The 25319-nt window shown below is 43.1% G+C and overlaps 1 protein-coding gene across 1 annotated transcript in view; it reads right to left on the bottom strand.

The window, feature by feature from the left end:
- Positions 1–11489: 11489 nt before the first annotated feature.
- The window catches only part of LOC124796000, a 145539-nt gene continuing 131709 nt past the window's right edge, over positions 11490–25319 (bottom strand). The window contains exons 6-7 of the mRNA XM_047260082.1: positions 19576–19848; positions 11490–11524 (exon numbers count right to left, since the gene is read on the bottom strand). Coding sequence (XP_047116038.1) covers positions 11490–11524; positions 19576–19848 — 308 coding nt within the window. The remainder of the gene's footprint in view (positions 11525–19575; positions 19849–25319) is intronic.

Below are 25319 nucleotides of genomic sequence, written 5' to 3'. Positions count from 1 at the left end.
CTGGTGACCTCAGATGTTAAGTCCCATAGTGCTCAGAGCCGTTTGCACCCTTTACTTTTAATTTCACTGAAGGTTGTTTTGACTATTATATATGCTGATTCTGTCATTCGGACTATCATTTCTTTTTCGATTTCTTCATACTTTTCATGCAGCCGTTTCGTCTTAGCTTCCCTGCACTTCTTATATATTTCATTTCTCAGCGGCTTGCATTTCTGTATTTCTGAATATACCTGAACGTTTTTGAACTTCTTTCCTTTATCGATCAACTGGAGTATTTCTTCTGTTACCCATGGTTTCTTAGCAGTTATCGTCTTTGTACCTAAGTTTATCTTTCCAACTTCACTATTTGACTTCCATCTCCCTTTATGTATCGAATTACCCTTTCAATATCCTCATATACTTTCTCTTTCTCTTCATCTTTAGTTTGCGACGCTGCCATGTATACCTGAACCATCGTTGTTGACATTGGTTAGCTGTTGATTCTGAGAAAAATAACCCTACAACTAAACTGTCCACACTAGCACACACTGTCCTACCTTCCTATTCATGGACGAATTCTACTCCCGTTATGCCATTTTCTGCTGCTGTTGGTATTACCCGGTACTCATCTGACCAAAATCAAAGTGTTCTTTCCACTTCACCTCGCTGACCCCTACTATATCTAGATTGAAACCTTACATTACCCTCAGCACATTTTCTAACGTCCCTACCACGTTCAAGTTTCTGACATTAAATGCCACAACTCATAGAATGTTATTCTTCCGTCGGTTATTGAATCTTTTCCTCGTGGTCATCTTCCTCCTGGCAGTCCCCATCCAGAGATCCGAATGGGGGACTATTCCGGAATATTTTGCCAAGGAGAGATCATCGGGACACTTTTTCAATTACAGAACACGTTTCTGAATTTAACCAGCCACAAAACGGAAATCATACACACGTCAAGCGAAAAGCTAGAATCCAGCTTTTCTGTGCTGCCCACAGAGCTAGCAAGCAAATCATATCTGCGACACTGACATCACTATCGTTGGCGGTTGCAGCAGGGTCCCATAGATTACAATTTCTGTTCTATCCTACTCTGCGTAGGTAGAACACAGTTTATGAACACTCATACTGTTAGTAACGCAGAGACTGTTGGAGGAACAGTCAGTTCGGGAGGTCGATGATGGAGGAGTTCACTGGTTAATAGCTAACCAATACAAGCCGTCTCAAGCATGTGTAACAGTTCGGAGAGCAATCCAAATCCCAAGCTTGGTACAGGCAACATCAAAACTCTACTGTTTGATGTCACATAGCGAAAGGCTCCAAAGACTAGAGAAAGAGTGACTGCCAAGCGTCGGGCCGCGGTATGTATATGTAGCCTCGCGTCAGTTGACCACCCATAGTGTATATATTTATGGGTTGATCATAACCGACTGTTCATGTTATGCATGTTACGAACTCCAAACCGAGATAGTCACTTGATTGCTGGACTGAGCTGCTTGCCTAAAATTTGGGGTAAAAGAGAATATTAGAAGTATTTTCTTTGTTTTATATACGCATCTGCCCGTTTGAGCTTTAATGTCGTTAGTACGAATGTACAGAGAAGTACGTGAAAGAAGGACCAGTTATTTTCGTACTCATGTACAACAAATGTAGGACTGTAATGTCATATTGGTATGACGCACTTTGTATCTTAAGAAATATCGAGACACACTATTACGAAGTCTAGTATTGTAGAAACAATTTCTACGACTTCATGGTCACGTGCGTACGAGACAAGTGTTAGTTAAATTTGCAAGTGTGTCTGAGTAAACTACCGGTCACTGTATACATACTGATGCTATGTGCATATGCAGATAAATTTTGTACATAGTATTCCGTTTAATTTCCTCTAATTTATACAGGTTATCAAATCCTTGTGTGTAACTAAGCATTTGTTCTGCCTGAGACGGTTTCCTATTCAGGGTCACTGTAACATATTTAACTGTAACAGATTAAAACAATATGAAACAGTGCAATAGAAAAAGGTTAAAAAAGTTATAGGTTGTCACTTTTATTACTACTCCTAAATTCGAACAGTAATCTTGTATTTTTTATTTTTTGTGCATAGTGGATGGTATTGCTTTTCTGATGAGATAGCGGAAAAATGTTATAGATATTTTACTTTTTTATAAAAAAGCAGAAGGGTAAATAAAGAAAAATTGAAAATGGCAATGGAAAAGCTGGTGCTGAAAATCGCTTACTCTGTTTACTGTCACAATTTCACAGTTTCAAAAGCGCTATTTTTTGTGACACTTCTACGCCGTGTACATTGTCATTGTAACGTAATTAACTGGAAAAGAGATTCGCCAATGTATATAAGTGAAACAAAAAACGTAAAAAAAATATTATTGGCTATCACTATTTACCCTGTTACCAAAAATCTAAAGTGGAATCGGAGCTATGATACTGTGACGAACAACCACAGTAACAGTACCATTACTCTTCACGTCTTTAAGCCAACTTTAGTTTGCTGCTATCAAATTTTTAAGATGTTTGTAAAAAGTCTACACAAAGCTTCATGGTAGTACTGAAGGTGATCTCTCCATAGAAGGGAAGTAAACGCACTCCTCTAAAGAGCTATACGGGCTAAAATTCACTGTCCCAAAATCAGATGCTGCGGAAAAAATTCTCGTTCCGTGCATCCGAATGCTCGCTCCATAAATATTTATAATCTATGGTTGGCCTCTCATGACACGCTGCTGTGGCGGTGCCTCGCATGTCAGCACACTACGACTGAAGCGTGTAGACTGAATGTCTCTGTCCTTTTCTCCATATCGATGCCCGGGGTGGGCGGGGAATCCGAATCACTGTTGGATGCTAATAGTTCGTTATAAACTGACTACCAACATACACATCCTTCGTAATCTGTCACGGGAAACACTAGAGCTGCTTCAACAACGTTGACACATGGATGTGAGAAACTTAGATTTGTCGGCAACACGGATCAGCCTTGTCAAAGAAAAAAATTTCTGGCTAAAAACAGCGCAACACATGGAGTCACTTCGTAGTTGCATCGGCAATCACGACTGAGACGAAAGATATCATGTGTCTGTTTCAATGACTATGAAACTCTAAGTCCAGTTGTGATTCACTAAAATACGCTGCTATATTCTTTCAACTGTTTAGTAGAAACCAGTTAGAATGGAAAATTTTTACTTTTGGCGTTCAACAACTACCGAGGTGATCCAACTGGCATCAATCTGCGTCAAAATTTTCCAAATTTACTTATCGGAGTACTTCGCAGGTACCTACTCAAGCGTCTTCCTCTCATCCAAAACGCTACAATGGTGCACCAGTCTTCGGATTACGAATACGTATCACACCACTCGAAGACTGCAAGTCAATTAACGCTTTGCCAATGGTGCATTAGCAACGGCCGGTAGTTCTCCTGTGATGGTTGGAGAGGTGTTGAGAGCTATGATTAGTGAAATTGCGTTCTATGGCATGAAGCGTAATTTTAATCAGATTAAAGTGAATTGTACAACTTGGGTGAACTCTGATACGGCTCACTATTGTTCCAGTGGTCTCTCCAATTTTATCAATTGGATTCCCGTGAGACGCTGTTACGCTTGTATTCCATAGTGATCTGTTACTTCCAGACAGCTTTTTTTGTCAGATTGACGTTATAATTACAGATTCAGGGGAGGCAAGTGAGAGTGGTTACAAAATTTGAATGCTCGTCTCACAGTGAATAGTCTTGTAGCTACTCACTGCAACTATTCACATTGCGCCCCCCCCCCCTCCCACCCCTGCCAGCCGAAGTGGCCGTGCGGTTAAAGGCGCTGCAGTCTGGAACCGCAAAACCGCTACGGTCGCAGGTTCGAATCCTGCCTCGGGCATGGATGTTTGTGATGTCCTTAAGTTAGTTAGGTTTAACTAGTTCTAAGTTCTAGGGGACTAATGACCTCAGCAGTTGAGTCCCATGGTGTTCAGAGCCATTTGCACCATTTTTGAACCCCCCACCCTCCCCATCCCGGCGAAAGACGGATGAGAAGTACAACATGAGGGAGATATACAAACGCATATTGTTGTCACAAAAAACACTGCAGTTCTGAGATCAAGAACGAACACTCTATCGCTAGCGTTGACTTCTCGTAGTATCGGTGTGTGACGAAGGATATTTCGCCACTGTCTTCTTCGTATATACAGGGTGTTTCACTAAATGTGTTTGGCTCTGTAAGTTACGAAGTAATAGGTGACGGAAATATTTATTGCGTTAGATCACCATAAGAAACGTTACACTATCTGCGGAGCTATGAACATAGTTTATTGTGACATTATCCAAAGAGTTCCAGCAAAAAGATACATTTTTTAAATGGAACAACAGTTGTGTCTATCATGCACTGTAATCAGTAACACCAGCTGTTTATACATCAATTTAAATTACATTCCTATCACTTTTAGTTTGGAGCTACAACCCATCAAAGTTTCAGGGGCAGATACCACACACGCTGCGCATAACCCAATGCGCCTTCCAAATGTGGTGCAGCTAAGTTGTAACGTCGCCGGTGTCACGAAGGGAGAAGCTTCCTCGAAGCGCTGTAAGACTGCCGACTGTCACCGCACACAGCCGTATACCCGTCAGTTCGAGCCACACAAAAAAAACGGGGCTCAATGGACCACACTTACTGACATCGGATGAAAATGGCATACACGAACAAGTACGATGACATGTTTCTGATGCTCGGCGAGTGCCGTAACGATGCCACTGAAGCAGCCATGGCGTACCCGTGAGATATTCTAGGCGAAGAGCTCCGGAAGCCATAACGTTCTGACGTGGCGAACGACTACTTCGGGAAACAGGCAGCTTCGTAATGCGCTGCAGTAACAGACAAAGCACTGCAAGAATTGAGAAGAAGGGGGTGTTTGTTTTAGATGCAGTACACCACGATCCTCGTGTCAGTTTACGAGCCGTTGCTGCAGTCGCTGGTGTGAGTCTCACATATGTGTGGCGTATAGCACACGGCCACAGGTTTCACCCATACCGTCTGTCATTGACCCAGGAGCAGCATGGGAACGATTTCCGTGCGAGAATTACATTCTGTGAATGGGCCATGGCTAATTTCACGCTGGGGTCTTTACAAGGTGTTATATTCTCTGATGAGACCACGCTCACAAATTATGGTGCAGTGAATCGCCTTAACGTGCACTACTGGGCCGCAGACAATCCTCGGTGGGTACGACCTGACGACCAACCACCTAGGTGTTCTATTAATGTGTGGTGTTGAATTCTTGGGGATGAAATCATCGGTCCACCCTACTTCCCAGGTACACTGACAGGTGAGTCATATCGCGCGTCTATAGTCGACAGTTTGGGTGGTCTCCTCGAACATGTGTGTCTACACACTAGAGTCCGTATGTGGATGTAGGACGATTGTCACCCAGCCCATTCTGCGTGTGCTGTTGTGGGAGAACTAAACAAAAGGTTTGCAGGATGGTGGTTGGGGCGCCATAATCCTCATCCATGGCCCACAAGGTCGCCCGCAGATGATCTAAAACGGCGCATCGAGGACGCATGTTGCTCCGTGACACCCGCTATGTTACATCTCGTCCACAGATCCTTTAGAAGGCGCATTGCATTGTGCATTCAGGAACATGGACACACATTTGAACATCTCATTTAAATCAACTTCCCACCACCAGAACATCCATCACCCACCATACAGCCATGTATTATGTACAGCGTGTGGTATCTTCCCCTGAAACTTTGAAGGGTTGTAGCTTCCAAACTAAAAGTGATTGGAATGAAATTTAAATTGATGAATACACAGCTGGTGTTACTGATTCCAGTGCATGATAGAAAAAAAACTATTGTTCCATTTCAATAATTGTATATTTTTGCTGGAACTCTTTGGATACTATCACAATAAACTATGTTCATAGCTCCCTGTGGCCGAGCGGTTCTAGGCGCTTCAGTGCGGAACAACGCCGCTGCTACGGTAGCAGGTTCGAATCCTGCCTCGGGCATGTATGTGTGTGATGTCCTTAGGTTATTTAGGTTTAAGTAGTTCTAGGGGACTGATGACCTAAGATGTTATGTCCCATAGTTCTTAGAGCCATTTGAACCATTTATGCTCATAGCTATGCAGATAGTATAACGTTTCTTATGGTGACCTACCGCAACAAATATTTCCGTCGCCTATTACTTCGTAACTTACAGAGGCAAACACATTTAGTGAAACAGCCCGTATAACACAGAGCTGCTACCCATAATCTAGTAATGACATTTGTTGTGTTGCTCCAGTGACCATTCTCACACAGTCAGGTACAGAGAAACCAAAACTTCAATTAATAATTCTCGATGTTTAGAGGGCAGAGTTTAGGTTAAAATAGGAATACATTGTGATGTAATACATTACGGGGGATATTATCTTCGATTTCTCACCAGAATATTACTCCTCGGTGTTTATTTACGCTTGTGTGGTAATCAGAATCTGAATTAATTTATTCAAGGCATTTTCAGCTTGATTCGTAATTAATGTGCGTCTCTTGAAGGAAATATTAAAGACAGAAATGATTGACATTCCTGCGTACTGTTTAGTTACAGGAGGTTCTTCTCATCGAATGTGCTATGCAGTCTCAAAATCCTAATATTATGATAAGAAAGCGTCCATTTATGAATGCTCGTCTCGTTACTTACGTATGAATTGGTTCTGCACGGCTCGATGTACACGTTCATTTTTTAATTCTTTTGTCCCAAGCCGTACCTCACTTACGGGAGTTAATACCTTGTACATTCCTGTTTTAAACAGTGAGTTTTATAGGGTTATAGTTTTAACTAGAGGCGTTCCCTTCTGTCGGATATGCACCGGCTTATCAGCCGTTACAGTACTCGGCTGGAACAGATTCCAATGGCCCGCGTGACTTTTTGTTGCTAATAGATACGAAGAACTACGGTTCGTTCTAACCATCATGTTGGTGCAGGACCGCTAATTGCCTGTTACTGTGGATGACGCAAAGGAGTCACTGTGCATCTGTAAGATGACTGTTCGTTGTGTCACATTTTCACCAACGACCAAGCTGAATAATGGACAAAAAGTAGAGAAGCATATCGCAGCGAATCGTCTGATACTTCTAATTATGGATGGTATCCAATTACACTATCTCTGAAATCAGGATGTACTTCCTCCAGTAATCCAAATAGTACGTACTTCATAGATAACAACGGAAATCTGCAGAGGAACTGTGATGTCAATGACCGTACCACCAGATTCATGTAACCCATGTAAGTACTAGAATGTGTCAGAATGTTCCATCGCACGTAGAGCTGAAAGTTTTAATACTCCCTGTGAAAAGGAAAGCTATTCAAGGCACAAATTCCTTTAAACAATGTCTGCAGAGTCACTCGTTCTACTCACTAAGTGAACACATGGATATATGAATTACACTGTACAGTGTTACACATTGATTTGCTTTATATATTTTCTGTGTAAGTTTTTATCATACGTTTAAGTAGTTTATATGCACCATAGTCTATAAGTGTCATGGCAGTTATCGAGTCTCGCACAGTACATGAGCAGAATTTTGATTTTCATAATTATCTGTTTAAGGTAAAAGGCCCTCTATGTTGCAAATAGCAAACATTTTATGTTGTTGCAAGTTCCCTATCACCATTTGAAAATATTTTACTGTATATTAATCATTTTGCTGTCAAAAGCCTCATATATTTGGTTAAACTCATTATCTGACGTTTGAGCTACAGTAAATAAATAAATGAAGCAGACCACAATACCACAAAGCCATTAATTTACGCCATCTGACAGGAGCCACTATTTTGGAACGGCAGAGTTGTTCATGCTATTGTGCAATGGATGCAGAGACATTCAGCATCACACTGTTATAAACAAGTCAAAGATCACTTTCTCCAATCTCTGGGTGATGATAGAAATGAATCGTAGTCACTATGTATCTTGTTATGTACGTAAATAGATCAATCTCTCTCTCAATTTGTTGACCATCTTCCTATCGAAACAGCTGTATAATACTATCCTGCCACGGATTATCACTATCTGTCAAAAATATCTGATCTCCAGCAGGACGAAAAGTAGCTATATATTTGTTCTATCAACGGTGATTTACATCAAATCATTTTCTTTTTATCGTTGCCCGGATGTAAAATCTCCAGAGCTTTGGAGGAACTATACATAGATGAACCCTTTCTGTTATGAACGGGCAAACACAGGAAACCAATACATCTACGGAAACTGACACATAGAATGCCACAGTATTGTTAAGCACCAAGGTGACCGCAGTGTAACACTACACGAGAGCTTCAAAATTACATAGTTGGTAGACGTTTCTCGATAAGTAATACACTATCAGAAATGAGCTATGTACTTGACACAGGAATCCAGCGTTAAGAGTAGTGGCGAGACGGCAATTACACCCTTTTCACGTGTGCACAAATTGGAGTCAAATAATTTTGCACCCTTATCACAAACAACGTGTGCAGGCGTTCGTATCAAATAATTTCGTCACCTTATCATAAACAACGTGTGCATGCCTTGATATCAAGTAATTTTGAACTCATAGTTCAGTTGGTCCCTGGATTTTATACTGCAACACCGGACATAGTTTCTACAATTCGTATTCTTCGTTTGCTTCAAATGCTGATTATGTTTCGGCTGCCTCAGTAACCATGACTATAGAGTTGAAAATACATTCAACACACTCGTCTCAGACTACCAACAACGATCTACAAGCATCTTACAAGGTAAAGTACTACAAGACGAATTAACGCTTGTTTATTGCTAAGTCATGTGAATGGTGCAATTTCTGTATCAAAAATTAAAAATATTACGTCAGTTATGAAAAATCGGGTTTCCTGACCTTTATTCGATATGCGTTGCCTCAACAATTATACGTTACAAATAATAACAGCCCTTCTCTCTTCGATCTGTAAACACCTTGACAATAGGTACCTCATTGTTGAACTGGAAGAAGAGATCCTGTCCCATAGCCTTCGTGGTCACTGAATGTTATTCCTTATAGATTTTTTTTCCAGGGACTGTTTTAAAGTCATTGGTGTAGAAAATGTTAGAGAACGATGAAGAGAAATTTCATGTAGGGATACTAGATGCAGATCTCATTATACAACAGACAAAAAGTGATTTTTTCGGATATGAACAACATTTCATCTGCAGTTTTAATGCATTACTTGAACAGTTTCCATGAGCCTAAGTTCTGCTACAAATTGTAAGTTGCTTGTTTCATAAAATACTAAATACTTTTTCTGACACAAAGTTTCTTTTCTCAAAATATGTAATTCAGCAGCCGCTAGCATCTGCATCATTTTGACCACAAAGTCCTTCTGTGTGTCTTCACAGAGAGTACCTTGTTTATTTTGCATTTACAAAGGGCAGCTTCAAAGGAAAGACACCACTTATGCAACAGATAGCTTGCTATGGAGTACTATGGCATCATATACAAACCTAGGACATGCGTTCCTGTTGTGTGTGCTGCAAGAGTTTGTGGCATACACATTTGAGAATTGATTACAAATAGACTCGGCATGACACAGCGGCACTGAGATAAACAGTTACCCATGTCTTTCTCCTTCCTTTGTAGAGACACTGGGTCGGTCATATTTTGAGTAGTTTGGAATGAAAGAAATAAAAGCTCTTGTTCATTTGAAGCCATTTTCTCAAATCAAAGAGCAGGTATCATCATTGATACCGTTGAGGCAGCTGCCACACCAAGAGATGAGACACGCTTGTTGGTCTAAGTGACTGGACTATGGAATGTAGTACTTTCTAAGAACAGGCACGTAGTGAGTGACGTCATGCAGAACATTAAACAGCGCTCTCGCTCTCTCTCTCTCTCTCTCTCTCTCTCTCTCTCTCTCTCTCCATCTCTGTCCCTCTTTTCTTGTGTGGTAACTTACGCTGGAACATTTTAAAAATTTGTTAGGAAGAGATTTCGAAGAGTCGATCTCTGCTCATCTCAATGCCTGGTCACTAGTTACCCGTTTTGATTGGCTAATTAAGTTTAGGCGGTCCTGTTTATTTCGTGGAGTGCTTAGGAGGATAGAGAAGAAAAGCTTTAGTGTCATTTGATCTTCGAAATCAAATCTACATGAATGTTCGAATGTGTGTGAAATCTTATGGGATTTAACTGCTAAGATTACACACTACTTAACCTAAATTATCCTAAGCACAAACACACACACACCCATACCCGAGGGAGGACTCTAACCTCCGCCGGGACCAGCCGCACAGTTCATGGCTGCAGCGCCTGAGACCGCTCGGCTAATCCTGCGCGGCAGATCTACATGAATGTAGATGCTGTGAGGCTGTGGGGTCAGAGTTTCACAAGGGCGAGCTCTGGGACCCTCCGATATCAAAATCTGACGGAGTTGATGCTGCTCTCTGGCACTGAACCCGACTTCCGGTTTGTTAAACTCTATTTTGCTCGATAGTATGTAGCGTCGAGCAGGTATTCGTAATCCTGAAAGCACTTTTACGATGACGCGAGATCTTTTCAGATCTGCAGCAATGGTTCCATTAGTTCCGTTGTCCGATCTGCAAGTGGACGCCATCTTGATGAATTTGGTCCACAAGCTTCTTCAACGTTGCTCAAGCATCCTAAGTGCATGCACTTAATTTCTTGCATGTCTGATTAACATACCTGCCAGATATGATAGACGAAATCGTTTCTTTGCCACTAATGAATATAAATGTGACCGAGATAATCAGAGATGCTACCTTTCAGTCTTGTCTTTCCAGTTTCCATGTGACCCACCTACATTCGTTTAACGAATAACGCAAATGGTTCTATTCCATGCTCGTTAAAGTTTTGGTATCTCTTTCATATGACAATATCCCGCAGAATTCTGTTTTATTTCTGTTCTAATGACGGATATTAAACTAAGTAGATCTTGACCTATTATATCTATTCCATAACTAATGAATTCATACCTCTCATCGTTTAAATTAATGCAGACGGACAGCCAAAGACCATTTATGACGGTTTTTCTGCATTATTCATTGCAAGAGATTTTGAACCTGCATATTTGAACACATGGGAGGAGGGGAAGGAACGTTCTGATTCCTGATCGTCCAGACGAAATCAGGCATTACACCTACAAGTGAAGTTAAAACCAACGTCATTCTCTTTCACAAATTACGATTATGTAGGACATGCCTGCAGGTCAACAATAGATCAACAGAGCTAAAAATACATTTGTTTGGTTTATGTATCCTGCAGATCTATTTTCTGGCGTGATACTTCCCTGTCTATGTATCAACATACTATAAGGGTTTTTAAACACTTTAGCTACCGCCTCGTTCCGAAGATTAGGTGCTTGTCGTTTATATGTGGACTTGGATTAATTCTACCCTGTGCAACACCCAATAACTGTCTTAAGTAGGATAAATGCACAAGTTTTAATGTGTGAGACAACTTGTGAGTGTTCCCAAACCCAATATTATGATCTCACCACTAGGTTGAAAAATACGCATCCCTAGGTGTTACTGCACCACCTCCAGCTGGTTCCTAGCAATTTCTGCCAATAACACGGCAAACTTTAAATTTAACAGGGAGGACCTCATACAGAAACACCACAGTCGATGTTTGTTCAGGAATAAATGTAATTTATTTCCCTCACTGCCATCTCACTTACGTTCCTAATCGTAATTATTGCCCATCTTCAACTGACTACTTCCTTCATGCTCTGATGTAAAGCCTCTTCGTAGAGAGAATGTGAACACTGAATCACAACACTCACCGATAATAGCAAAATTGTACACACACACACACACACACACACACACACACACACACACACACACACACTGAGCGTACCGCTGATTCCTATAGGACATCCGTAGTGAAAAAGTAATTTTTATGATCAACAAGAAGCATAACCAACTGCTTCAGAATTATAAACTGAAGCTCCTCCTCAGATGGCACAGGAGTTTCCCCAAATCTCCAAGATGTTCGATGTTCCATGAACATTTTTCCATTCTGAGCTGTCAGTCATTAAGCTTCACTATCAAAATATAAGTATCTTTAATTCGTCATATCTTGCTTCCACTAATAGTACTGATATGTAAAGTGGTGCCTCTTTTTGCAGTTTTATTTCCAAGAGTTAATTTTGAAATACATCTATATTTTTAAAAGCCGCTCTCGCAATTTCAAGTCAACAGTGTACAAATACAGAACTGAATCATTTAACTTATACAAAAACATGCAAATGGAGGTCTTAGTAATATTTTGTTGTTGAACAAATGTCAAAATGTGAGAATTTGTCATTCTATTACACAAATGCGTGACGCAGTGTAAGTTAAGAGATAGGAATCGGTATCTGCACCTGTTTCTATCGTTCACAATACTTCGCTTACAGAAAGCTAAATGACCAAAACTGCAGTAGTGGTTTCTATACGAATATTGTTTTAACCGCAAAAACTTTTTGAAAATGTTATCTCCAAGATGGGCTGGAAAACATCTATCTTCATAGGAAGGTCACTACCTCTCACTGAAGTTCACTGCAGTCAGAAACCTCTTGGAATGGATGACAAAAAGACAGACCCATCACACTAAGTTAGTCAAAGCTCCCTTACATGAAGTGCTAGAAACCGATTGTGGCATACCCAAGAGCCAAGATGATTCTCCGTGGCGAGCTCAGACAAACGCGAAATGAGATGGATGTCTCTTCGCACCCCGGGTGACCTTGGCGGAGATTACTTGGCGAAGCTGCCATAAACTTCCTACAATCGTGAACTGGCTCCAGAAGTCATAATCCTGTTCGCAAGAGAAAGGACTTCGTTTTTCTGCAATCGAAGTGATCCAGAGCGCCATGAAGAAACCACTTGTTGCAGTCCGGGATGAGTCTCTGGAAAAAGTGTGTGGATGACTAACGGGACGCTTTTTCTAGATCCACCTCTACTGCCCATTATCTTTATTTTTGTAAGTGTAAACTATTTTCCAAATTCTTTCCGCGTCAGTCCTGGGTAAAACCTCGACTACCATCTTCGTCTTTCTCAAGAGCTACTTACAATCTCAGCCGCTGCTGTTCAGGCCCTATATAGCACCTGGAAGCCGTGTGGTTGGTCGGCAGTAACGTCATGTTGTCATATTTTGAGCCACCGTCTGCGCTGATGCCGCCACCGTTGCCATTGTAGATTAACAATGCAGTTTTTCTTTTTCTTCTCATCGTCGAGAGGTCGCTTCAGCGGGTTACTACGATTACATCCACTGTCTCGGATGAAGCTTCTCTCGTCCATTTCTATTTCAAACGCATCTTTAAAAGCTGAATCCCTATATGAGGAAACCAGGGACAAAAAATGTTTAATCAAGCTTTATTTCGCGTTTATTCGTGAGGCTGTGTTCCGAAATTGCTGGTGTCCTAGTTTCCGACATTTAGTGCACTGTAGATATTGTGAACAGCGCTCGGAAATCGACCCATCGATTCACTGATGTTGTTACTTACTGCTGCATTCACTGGGGATACTGTACATCCTGGCGATCCTGAGGCAGATGATAAACGGGTATTCATTGGACAAATATATTATACTAGAACTGACATGTGATTACATTTTCACGCAATTTGGGTGCATAGATCCTGAAAAATCAGCACACAGAACAACCACCTCTGGCCGTAATAACGACCTTGATACGCTTGGGCTTTGAGTCAGAGCTTGGATGGCGTTTACAGGTACAGTTGCCCATGCAGCTTCAACACGATACCACAGTTCATCATGAGTAGTGACTGGCGTATTGTAACAAGACAGTTGCTCGGCCACCACTGACCAGACGTTTTCAATTGATTAGAGATCTGGAGAATGTGCTGGCCAGGGCAGCAGTCGAACATTTTCTGTATCCAGAAAGGCCCGTACAGGACCAGCAACATGCGGTCGTGCATTATCCTGCTGAAATGTAGGGTTTTGCAGGGATCGAATGAAAGGTAGAGCCACGGTTCGTAACACATCTGAAATGAACGTCCACTGTTCAAAGTGCCGTCAGCGCGAACAAGAGGTGACCGAGACGTGTAACTAATGGCACCCCAAACAATCACGCCGGATGAAACGCCAGTATGGCGATGTCGAATACAAACTTCCAATGTGGTGTCACCACGATGTCCCCAAACGCGGATGCGACAATCATGACGCTGTAAACTGAACCTGGATTCATCCGAAAAAATGTTTCGCCATTCGTGCGACGACGTCGTCGAACTGTTCGTGCACATGGTTATTGTCTTGCAAACGTAGCCATCTGTTGACTCACGGATTGAGATGTGGCTGAATGATCCGCTACAGCCATACGGATAAGATGCCTACCATCTCGACTGCTAATGATGCGAGGCCATTGGGATCCTGCACGGCGTTCCGCATTACCCTCCTGAACCTACCAATTCCATATTCTGCTAACAGTCATTGGATCTCAAATAACGCGATACTACACTCCTGGAAATGGAAAAAAGAACACATTGACACCGGTGTGTCAGACCCACCATACTTGCTCCGGACACTGCGAGAGGGCTGTACAAGCAATGATCACACGCACGGCACAGCGGACACACCAGGAACCGCGGTGTTGGCCGTCGAATGGCGCTAGCTGCGCAGCATTTGTGCACCGCCGCCGTCAGTGTCAGCCAGTTTGCCGTGGCATACGGAGCTCCATCGCAGTCTTTAACACTGGTAGCATGCCGCGACAGCGTCGACGTGAACCGTATGTGCAGTTGACGGATTTTGAGCGAGGGCGTATAGTGGGCATGCGGGAGGCCGGGTGGACGTACCGCCGAATTGCTCAACACGTGGGGCGTGAGGTCTCCACAGTACATCGATGTTGTCGCCAGTGGTCGGCGGAAGGTGCACGTGCCCGTCGACCTGGGACCGGACCGCAGCGACGCACGGATGCACGCCAAGACCGTAGGATCCTACGCAGTGCCGTAGGGGACCGCACCGCCACTTCCCAGCAAATTAGGGACACTGTTGCTCCTGGGGTATCGGCGAGGACCATTCGCAACCGTCTCCATGAAGCTGGGCTACGGTCCCGCACACCGTTAGGCCGTCTTCCACTCACGCCCCAACATCGTGCAGCCTGCCTCCAGTGGTGTCGCGACAGGCGTGAATGGAGGGACCAATGGAGACGTGTCGTCTACAGCGATGAGAGTCGCTTCTGCCTTGGTGCCAATGATGGTCGTATGCGTGTTTGGTGCCGTGCAGGTGAGCGCCACAATCAGGACTGCATACGACCGAGGCACACCGGGCCAACACCCGGCATCATGGTGTGGGGAGCGATCTCCTACACTGGCCGTACACCGCTGGTGATCGTCGAGGGGACACTGAATAGTGCACGGTACATCCAAACCGTCATCCAACCCATCGTTCTACCATTCCTAGACCGGCAAGGGAACTTGCTGTTCCAACAGGACAATGCACGTCCGCATGTATTCCGTGCCACCCAACGTGCTCTAGAAGGTGTAAGTCAACTACCCTGGCCAGCAAGATCTCCGGATCTGTCCCCCATTGAGCATGTTTGGGACTGGATGAAGCGTCGTCTCACGCGGTCTGCACGTCCAGCACGAACGCTGGTCCAACTGAGGCGCCAGGTGGAAATGGCATGGCAAGCCGTTCCACAGGACTACATCCAGCATCTTTACGATCGTCTCCATGGGAGAATAGCAGCCTGCATTGCTGCGAAAGGTGGATATACACTGTACTAGTGCCGACATTGTGCATGCTCTGTTGCCTGTGTCTATGTGCCTGTGGTTCTGTCAGTGTGATCATGTGATGTATCGGACCCCAGGAATGTGTCAATAAAGTTTCTCCTTCCTGGGACAATGAATTCACGGTGTTCTTATTTCAATTTCCAGGAGTGTATAAACCGCAATCGCAATAGGCCGACCTTTATCAAAGTCGGAAACGTGATGGTACGCATTTCTCCTCCTCACACGAGGCATCACAACAACGTTTCACCAAGTAACGTCGGTCAACTGCTGTTCGTGTATGAGAAATCGGTTGGAAACTTTCCTCATGTCAGCACGTTGTAGGTGTCGCCACCGGCGCCAACCTTGTGTGAATGCTATGAAAAGCTAATCATTTGCATATCACAGCATCTTCTTCCTGGCGGTTAAATTTCGCGTCTGTAACACGTCATCTTCGTGGTGTAGCAATTCTAATGGCCAGTAGTGTAGTATCGGCGGCTTGCGGAGTGATTGTTGAATAGTATCTCCTTTCAGTTCTTGGAGAGAGTCCATTTTATATCACTTCAACCCTAGCCGTTTTGTCGGACACGTACTTCAGATGGTTAATTTCGGAGTTCAAGTGGTCCTCGCCCAGAAACGGTATTAGCTCTGTATTTTATTTATTTTGAGTCGTCAGTCTTTGAATGGTTTTGATGCGGCCCACCACGAATTCCTCTCCTAGGCAGATCTCTGCGACTCCGAGTAGCAATTTCCCCTTGTGTCTTCAATTGTTTGGCGGATGTATCTCAATCTGTGTCTCAGCCTTTTCTTTTTATCCTCTAAAGCCCCCTCACGTACCATTTACGTTATTCTCTGATGTTTAACGCATGGTATATCGACCAGTCCCTTCTTCTTGTCAGTTAATTAATTATGTTCCATTCTTCGTCGAATCTGAACAGAACCTTCTTTTTCCTTATCTTATCAGTCTACCTAATTGTCAACGTTTTCCTGTAGCTCCAGATCTCAAACGCTTCGATTCTCTTCTGTTTCGCTTTTTCCACTGCCCATGATTCGCTACCATACCATTCTGTGCTCCGAACGTCTATTCTCAGAAATTTCTTTCTCAAATCAAGGGCCAAGTTTCATATGAATAGATTTCTCTTGACCAGGATTGCCCTCTTTGCCTATGATGATGTGTTTCGTGTGTGCTCCTTGCTTCGTCCACATGAATTATTTTGATCCCAAGGTAATTTCGTCTACTTCGTAGTCACCAATCTTGATTTTTAGTTTCTCGATATTCCCATTTCCGCAACTTCTCATAACCTTTTTCTTTTTCTGGTTTATTCTCAAATTGTATTCTGTGCTCGTTATACTGTTCATTCCATTCAACAGATCCTGCAATTCGTCTTAACTTTTATTTAGGAGAGGAGAGCATCAACTGGATTTTAAGCTCACCCTTGTAACTTTCTTTTATTTCCGTCATTGTTTCTTCGATGTATAGACTGAACAGTACGGGCGAAAGATGGCATCCCTGTTTTACATCCTTTTTAATCCGTGCACTTCGTTCTTTCTCTTACAATCTTATCGTTCCTCCTTGGTCTTTATACCCGTCTTTCCTTATAGCTTACTCCTACTTTCATCAGAATTACGAACATCGTGCACCATTTCACACCGTCGAATGCCTTTTCCACGTCGACATCTTGTCTTGCTTCCACTGTCAAAATAACCTCTCTGATGCTCTTACATTACCTAAAACCCAACTGCTCGTCATCTAACACGCCGTAAATTTTGTCTTTATTCTTCTATATATTACTTTTGTCAGCAACTTGGATGCATTTGATGTTACGTTGATTGTGAGATTATTTTCGCACTTGGCGGCTCTTGGTATCTTCAGAATTGTGTGGAGGACACTTTCCTCAAAGTCTGATGATATATCGCCAGTCTCATGTAATCTACTCCAGAACGTGAATACTGGGTTTACTGCCTCTTCCACAATGATTTTAGAAATTCCGATGGAGTGTTCATTCTGTCTTATTTGATCTCAAGTCATCCAGAACTCTTTAAATCCACTCACTGTCTAGTACTGGAGCCTCTGTATCTTCCATATTGGTTAGTTTCTATTTCTATCCCGTCATGTGACAAGTTCTCTCCCTCATGCAGGCCGTTAATGTACTCTTTCTACCTAACCCCTATCTGCTCTGCATTTGACAGTGGAATTCCCTTTTACGTTTTAATGTTTCCACTCTTCCTTTTAATTTCATCGAAGGTTGTTTTTGTTCCTTTTTGATATCTACACATTTTCCATTTAGTCTCATCGCCTCGGCTGCGCTGCTCTGTGATTTATTTATTTCCTACGGGATTTATATTGCTGTATTCCTGTCGTCTCCTAAACATTGTCGTACTTGCTTTTGTGAATCAATTGAAGTAGTCTTTCTGTTACCGAAGATCTGTTGTCAGTTGCCTTCCTTGTACTACTGTTTGCCTGACCAACATCTATTATACCCCTTTTTAGAGGTATCCCCCTTCTTCAACTGAAATGCCTACTCTTGTATTCTTTATCATAGTATCCACAACCCTAGTGAACTTCAAACACGTCTCATCATTCATCAGTTTACCACATCCCTGACACTGACATTTTCCCCTCCCTCTATGTCTTTTCCAAGTATACCTCCTCATCTTGTGTTTCTTAAACATTCACTATTACCAACTGAAATTTGTAGTAGAAATGAATTAGTGTTTCTCGTCTTTCTGTACAACTGCCTACACCATATTTCCGCGAAATCCTCTCTTCTGTTCCCTCCCTCACCTAGTTGGCATGCCTGTCCCTTCATCATCTGCTTGCGACGCTTGCAAGTATTCTTGAAATATTGTTGTCAGTGTCGTTTTGCTGTCGATTCTAATGATGAGAATTATATCACTGAATTGGTCATAATAGGTCGATATCTCTCCTGATTCGCTATTCATTAAATATCCTACTCCCTGTATACCATTTTCTGCGCTGTGGTTATTACCCTATATTTGTCTGAACAGAAGAACTTGTCCTCTTTCCTTTCCATCTGACGGACTCCGAATACATCTAGCGTGAGCCCTTCCATTTCCCATTTCATATATATTCTAGGCTCCCTATCACGTTCAAAGTTTTGTTATTGCACCCCCACCTCAACCCCCCCCCCCCCCCACAATCGTAACATGTTACTCTTTTGTTATTTTTCTCATGGTCCCCTCCCCTTTGGCAGTTCTCTCACGGAGATCCGTTTGACAAACTACTCCGGAATCTTTTGCCAATGGAGAGAGCATCATGACACTTCCAAATTACATGCCACATGTGTGTAAGTACACTAACCCCGCATTATGGGTCTTTACTGCTGTGGTTTCCACTGCCTACTGCATCCTCATGGATTGATCACTGCAGACTCATCCCTCTTTTAGGGTGAATTCCCCCCCCCCCCCCAAGGGTATGAGTAAACTGAATCTCTGTCCTCTCCTCCACCCGTTGGCAGAAGGAAGTCTTCCACTGACATCGCTGACAATTTTTATTCAAAATGTAAGCTGTGGCTGATTTCGAACATGGGACACAAAGCCTAGCCCACGAGTACGTACCCTGTACATAAATATCTTTAAAACTGCTCTCTCTGCTTTCACAGTGAACTGGATGACTGGATGTGTGTTGATCATGTTTTCAAGGAACTGCTCAGGGGCTTCGACGCCGTGTGGTCAGACGACAAAAACGTCATCAACACGAGGATAAGATGAAGGTGAGTGAAATGAAGTAAAATTGAATGTACGTTACTCGACAGTCAGTTGTTCCTGATGAAGATAAAGGTGGCAGCCGCGGAGAGGTTGAGGTCCTACCTTGAACTGCTGCGAGGAGAGGATCGGGTAAGTCTAGATTGTCATGTTAGTGAGGCGTTGCATGGCGGGAAGCGTACCTTCCTCGGGGCTGAAGCGCTGCTTGATGTAGGTGAGAAGGCGGGCGGTGAGGGACTGGCGCTGGCGCTTGCTGCGCCGCGGCGCGCCCTGCGGCTGCTCCTGGCCCGGGCTGGCGGCGCCGGCGCCCGCCTGGCCGGTGGGGGAGCCCGCCTGCTGGGCCGCCGCCGGCTGCTGCTGCTGCTGCTGCTGCCGCTGCTGCTGCCGCCGCTCCGACCGGCCGTAGCCCTGGTGCGCCGCTACCGTGTACATGGCTGCGGGCCATCGACCACCGCCTGAAACACAACCATTACTTGCTGTTTGTGCGCTTACTCGGATCGTTCAGTAGTTTCTTCTCTACTCGGTGTTGCTAGCTCAACTTCGTGCTGTGGCACAACTCAGAGGATAGCATCATCACCACCTCCATCACCATCAATGTGGTGCACAGAGGAACAGAGAGAGCTACTAGCTGGTAAAACTATGATCTCTGGTTCTGTCTCATACCACGTTCTCGAGATTGTTCCTAGGGTGTGTAGCCGGCCGCTTCAGTCCGGAACCGCACTGCTGCTACGTTCGCAGGTTCGAATCCTGCCTCGGGCATGGGTGTATGTGTGTGTTCTTCATAGCATAAGTTAGTTTAAGTAATTTGTAAGTCTAGGGACTGATGACATCAGCTGTTTGGTCCCTTAGGAATTCACACACATTTGAACGTTTATTTAGACTTTACGTACTGACGGACAGAGACCATTGGGCACTGCGAAGGGTAGTTCTAAAAAAATCGTTTGACGCCAGTAGAAGGAATGACACTTCTTAATCGCAGCTTCGAATCCTGTCTCGGGCATGGATGTGTGTGATCTCCTTAGGTTAGTTAGGTTTAAGTAGTTCCAGGGGACTGATGACCTCAAATGTTGAGTCCCATAGAGCTTAGAGCCATCTGGGGTGTGTACTACGTGCAGTATGAAAGAAGGCAGCGAGTGATCTGTTGTCAGTAGAGGAACAGTGGTAGCATAGTAGATAGGCCGGGAGAGCTCACTGAATCCGAATGCGGGCTAGTCATCGGATGTCCTCCCAGTAACTTATCCATTAGTGACTTCAAAATGGTTCAAATAGCTCTGAGCACTATGGGACTTAATATCTGTGGTCATCAGTCCCCTAGAACTTAGAACTGCTTAAACCTAACTAACCTAAAGACATCACAAACATCCATGCCCGAGGCAAGATTCGAACCTGCCACTGTAGCAGTCGCGCGGTCCCGGACTGAGCGCCTAGAACCGCTAGACCACCGCGGCCGGCCATTAGGGAATTCAAATGGTTCAACTCTCTCTAAGCACTATGGGACTAAACATCTGAGGTCATCAGTCCCCTAGAATTAGAACTACTTAAACCTAACTAATCTGAGGACAGCACACACATCCAAGCCCGAGGCAGGACTCGAACCTGCCAACGTAGCAGCAGCGCGGTTCCGGAGTGAAGCACCTACTATCGCTCGGCCACAACGGCTGGCTATTAGGGACTTATAAAAGCTTCTAAAGCATCCCAGTTCGACTGTTGGTAATATGACTGAGAGGTACAAACAAGAATTAGTACTCCCTGCTAAACCAGGCAGATTTTATGTAAGCCGCGAGGAGTGGCCGCCCGTTTTGAGGCGCCATGTCACGGACTGTTCTGTCTATCCCGCCAGAGGTTCGAGTACTCCCGCGAGCACGGGTGTGTGTGTTGTTCTCAGTATAAGTTAGATTAAGTTAGTTTAAGTAGTGTGTAAGTCTAGGGACCCATGACATCAGCAGTTTGGTCCCTTAGGAATTCACGAATCCTGCCTCGGGCATGGATGTGTGTGATGTCCTTAGGTTGGTTAGTTTTAAGTAGTTCTAACTTCTAGGGGACTGATGACCTCAAGATGTTAAGTCCCATAGTGCTCAGAGACTTAGGAATTCACACACATTTGAATGTTTATTTAGACTTTATGTACTGACGGACAGAGAGCGTTGGGCATTGCGGAGCATACTTCTAAAAGAGTCGATGTACTCCATTACAAGGAAAAACTCTTGAGTTCTTAATTGCTACCAGCACTTGAGCTGGCAGAATTACTGTGCGTAGATGGTTAAAATGAATGGGGTAGAACGATTGAACAGCTCCTTATGGCCCACTCAGTTTTCTGGTAGAAACTAAGCGACGCATGAAGTGGTGGAAAGAGCGATATCACTGAACAGCGTAGGCTGTAGAAAACTGATATAGAGTGATGAATCACAATATAGCCAGAGGCTGTCGTATGGAATGCTTTGAGTTTGGCGAATGGATGGAGAACATGTAGTGCCGACAATGAGGTACAGAGCTTGTGGTGTTACGATGCAGGGCTGTTTTTCTGTGTTTTACAAAGTGAATAACACTGTGCTGTCTGTGATTATGGTATTTATTTTGCAACCGGATTCGGTTCTAAACTGTCACCAATGGCAGAAAAATTATCACAGATGTATAACATATCATACATGCTTTGACATATTACTACTGAAAATCATAACTGCCAATTAAAATCTAAAATTGTAAAAAGATTAAAATATAATGGCACAATATATCTGTGATAATTTTTCTGCCGTTGATGACAGTTTAGAACCGAAACCGGTAGCAGGATGAATAACATAATCACATAGCAAAGTGTAATGCGTTTTGTAAAATTTGTACGTGCTGTTGACCATCATCTAAGCAAGATGTGTTTCTCTGTGGTTATTATTTGGTCCCCTTATTGCGTTCAAGAAAATGCTAACTGTGGAAGGATATGAATACATTGTACAGTATTGTGCACAGTATACAGCGAGGTACAGTTCGGAGACGATGAGTGTATCAGCTTAACGATGCACCCTGTCATAAGGCAGCATCTATGAAGCAATGGTTAGTGGACAATAACATTCCTGACCTGAACCGAATGGAACAGTTTTGGGTTGAGTTAGAACGTCGTCTTCTCTCCAGATTTCAGCGTCCAACTTCATTCACTTGTTTCGGCTCTTGAGGTGGAACGCGCTACCATTCCTCTATAGACATTGAGACACCTAGACACCTCACTGAAAGTGTTCCGAACAGAGGTCAAGCAGTTATAAAAAAAAGGCAGATACACGCTATATTAATGTCCATTAGTAGATGTCCGGATACTTTTTATTAAATAGCGCATACCGGCATCTTAAACAAATGGGGACTAAGTTTCGGAGTGTCTTCTAAATAAACAGCTGAAACGAGACTTTTGCGATGAGACTAGACCTACAAAATTCTTGCTATCGACCCTTTGAAAGATCGAAGTAATGATGATAAATTGCTAGATGGCCTACACTAAGTATTCCTACACGTACCGCATCTCATCCTTCATACCAATCTATTTAGTGCGCCTTCAGCTGTCAAATGTGTATTGACAATACTCGTTTCTAACCCGTCAGTCCATTTAAGTGGTGAGCTTTTTCCGAGCCTCCTTTTCGCAGGTTTACATACCAGTACATATTTCTTGTCCCCTTCTCCTTAAGTGCCGAAAACGGGAAAGTTCACTGCGTTCTGTTTCATGGTATCTTCCCTGTTTGTTACTACCCACATGTCCTCATTTGTACTGTGTTTTCAACGAAATACCCGTCTTAGAAAGTCACTTTCTACAACTTCGAGCTTGTTGCGGCTCTCCTCTCGAATCGTCCAGCACTCTGAAATATAAATGGTTACTGACTCAATAATGGCTTTATATAAATTTAGTATTCTGCTTTTGCAATAAATTTCAACTGCGAACAGCGAATAGTCTGCTCAAAAATCGCACGTGGGTGACGTACACATGGAAAAATCCGGAGATACGAAAGGATTCCACCTGGATTACATTATGGTCCGACAGAGAGTCCGAAGTCAGATACTAGTTAGAACCCGCACCCAGGTGCAGACATAGAATTATAAACCGTTTAGTAATGATGAAGAGCCGGCTGAAGTTTAAGAATCAGTGAAGAAGGAAGTGTCATACTGAAGTTCTGAGGCATGACGAGACACGTTTTAAGTTCGTTTAAGATATGGATACCGTGTAAAAGAATAGCACAGTTGGAAGTTAAGATGAAGAGGGACGGGCATCTCTAAACAGAGCATATACAGATGTTCGAAAGACAGACGTAGGTATTAGGAAGGTAACTGCGAAGAAATTTTAGGCCTTGTAAGAAATGCTTCAGTTGATAGACAAAAGGAGGAAGGCAAGATGCCAATATAAATCACTTGGGAATGAAGTAAATAAGTAGGAAGTTCAGAGAGGCCAATGCGAAATGGGTGCAGGAAAAAGTGAAAAAATAGAAAAAGAAATGATTGTCGGGAAGACTGGTTCAACATGTAGAAAAGCCAATACAACTTTCCGTGAAATTAAAACCTAGTGCTCCAAGGTTAGGAGCGGAGTGCCAAGTCTGCTGTTAAACGGATAAGTGAAGAGAGTACACTGAGGGCGTCTTTGAGGCGGATGAGATGTCTGATGGCGTGAAAAACAAGAAATTGGAGTCAGTACGGAGTAGATAGCGGATCCAATATCAGTCAAAATTTGAAGGAGCTCTGGAAGATTAGCAATCAAATAAAGCAGAATGGATACATACAATTATACTGGAATTTTTAAAATCAATGGCGGAAGTGGCAAACGACTGTTCACGCTGATGTGTAGATACTATGAGACTGGTAACGTACCATCAGACTTTCGGAAAATAAACACCATCCGCACAGTTACGAAGCAAGCAAGAGCTCATAAGTGCGAGAAATATTGCACAGTCAGCTTAACAGATTATGGATCCAAGTTGCTGACAATACATACCCAAGAACTGGAAAGAAAATTGAGGATCTGTTACATCGCCATTCATTTGACTTTGTACAAGGTAAAAGTACAAGACAGACAGTCCTGCACTGCGCTTGAAAATGGAAGCAAGACTGAAGAAAAGTCAGGGCACGTCCGTAAGATTTGTCACCCTGGAGAAAGCGTTTGACAATGATAGGTAGTCAAGATGTTGGAAATTCTGAGAAATATTCGAGAAATCTGTGGCGAAAGAAGGTAATAAGATGCACAAGAAGCAAGAGGGAACATGAAGACTAGAGGATCAAGAACGAAGTGAGCGTTTTAAATAGGGAAGACAGGAGTGCAGTCTTTCTCCCTCTCTGTTCAACAAATCCATCGAAGTGGCAATGATGGAAATAAAAGAAAGCTTCGAGAGAAGGATTGAAGTTCAGGATGAAAAAAAATCAAAAATAATGTTCGCTTTTGACACTACTATCTTCTTTGAAGGTGAAGAGTTTCTCGACTGGAATGAACAGTTCAAAGAATACAGCAAATGGTTTGAGAGTAAACCGAAGACAAAAAATGAGAAGTACCAGAATTAAGAATAGCTAGAAACTCAACATCAAAATTGGTGATCACTAAGTCTGTGAAGTTAAGAAATTCTGCGACCTTGGATGATAAATTAGCCACGATGAACGAATCAAGCAACACATGCAAAAAAAGACTACCAAGCCAAAAAACGCAATCCCAGCCAAAGACAATTCCATTAGTATTAACCTTAATTTGAGGATGAAATATCTGAGAATGTCCATCTGGAGCACAGCACTGTATTGTAGTGAATCAGAGACAATGGTAAATAGGGAACAGAAGACAACAGATCAATTAGGTGGACAGATAAAGTATTTGGAATGAGGAAGCTCACCACTGTATCGTAGAGGTGAGGAATATACAGGGTGTTACAAAAAGGTACGGCCAAACGTTCAGGAAACATTCCTCACACACAAAGAAAGA

Source organism: Schistocerca piceifrons, chromosome 4 (assembly GCF_021461385.2).
Source record: "Schistocerca piceifrons isolate TAMUIC-IGC-003096 chromosome 4, iqSchPice1.1, whole genome shotgun sequence".
Taxonomy (NCBI): Eukaryota; Metazoa; Arthropoda; class Insecta; order Orthoptera; family Acrididae; genus Schistocerca; species Schistocerca piceifrons.
The sequence above is the reverse complement of the archived record's forward strand: the minus strand, read 5'-3'. Positions and strand labels throughout refer to the sequence as shown.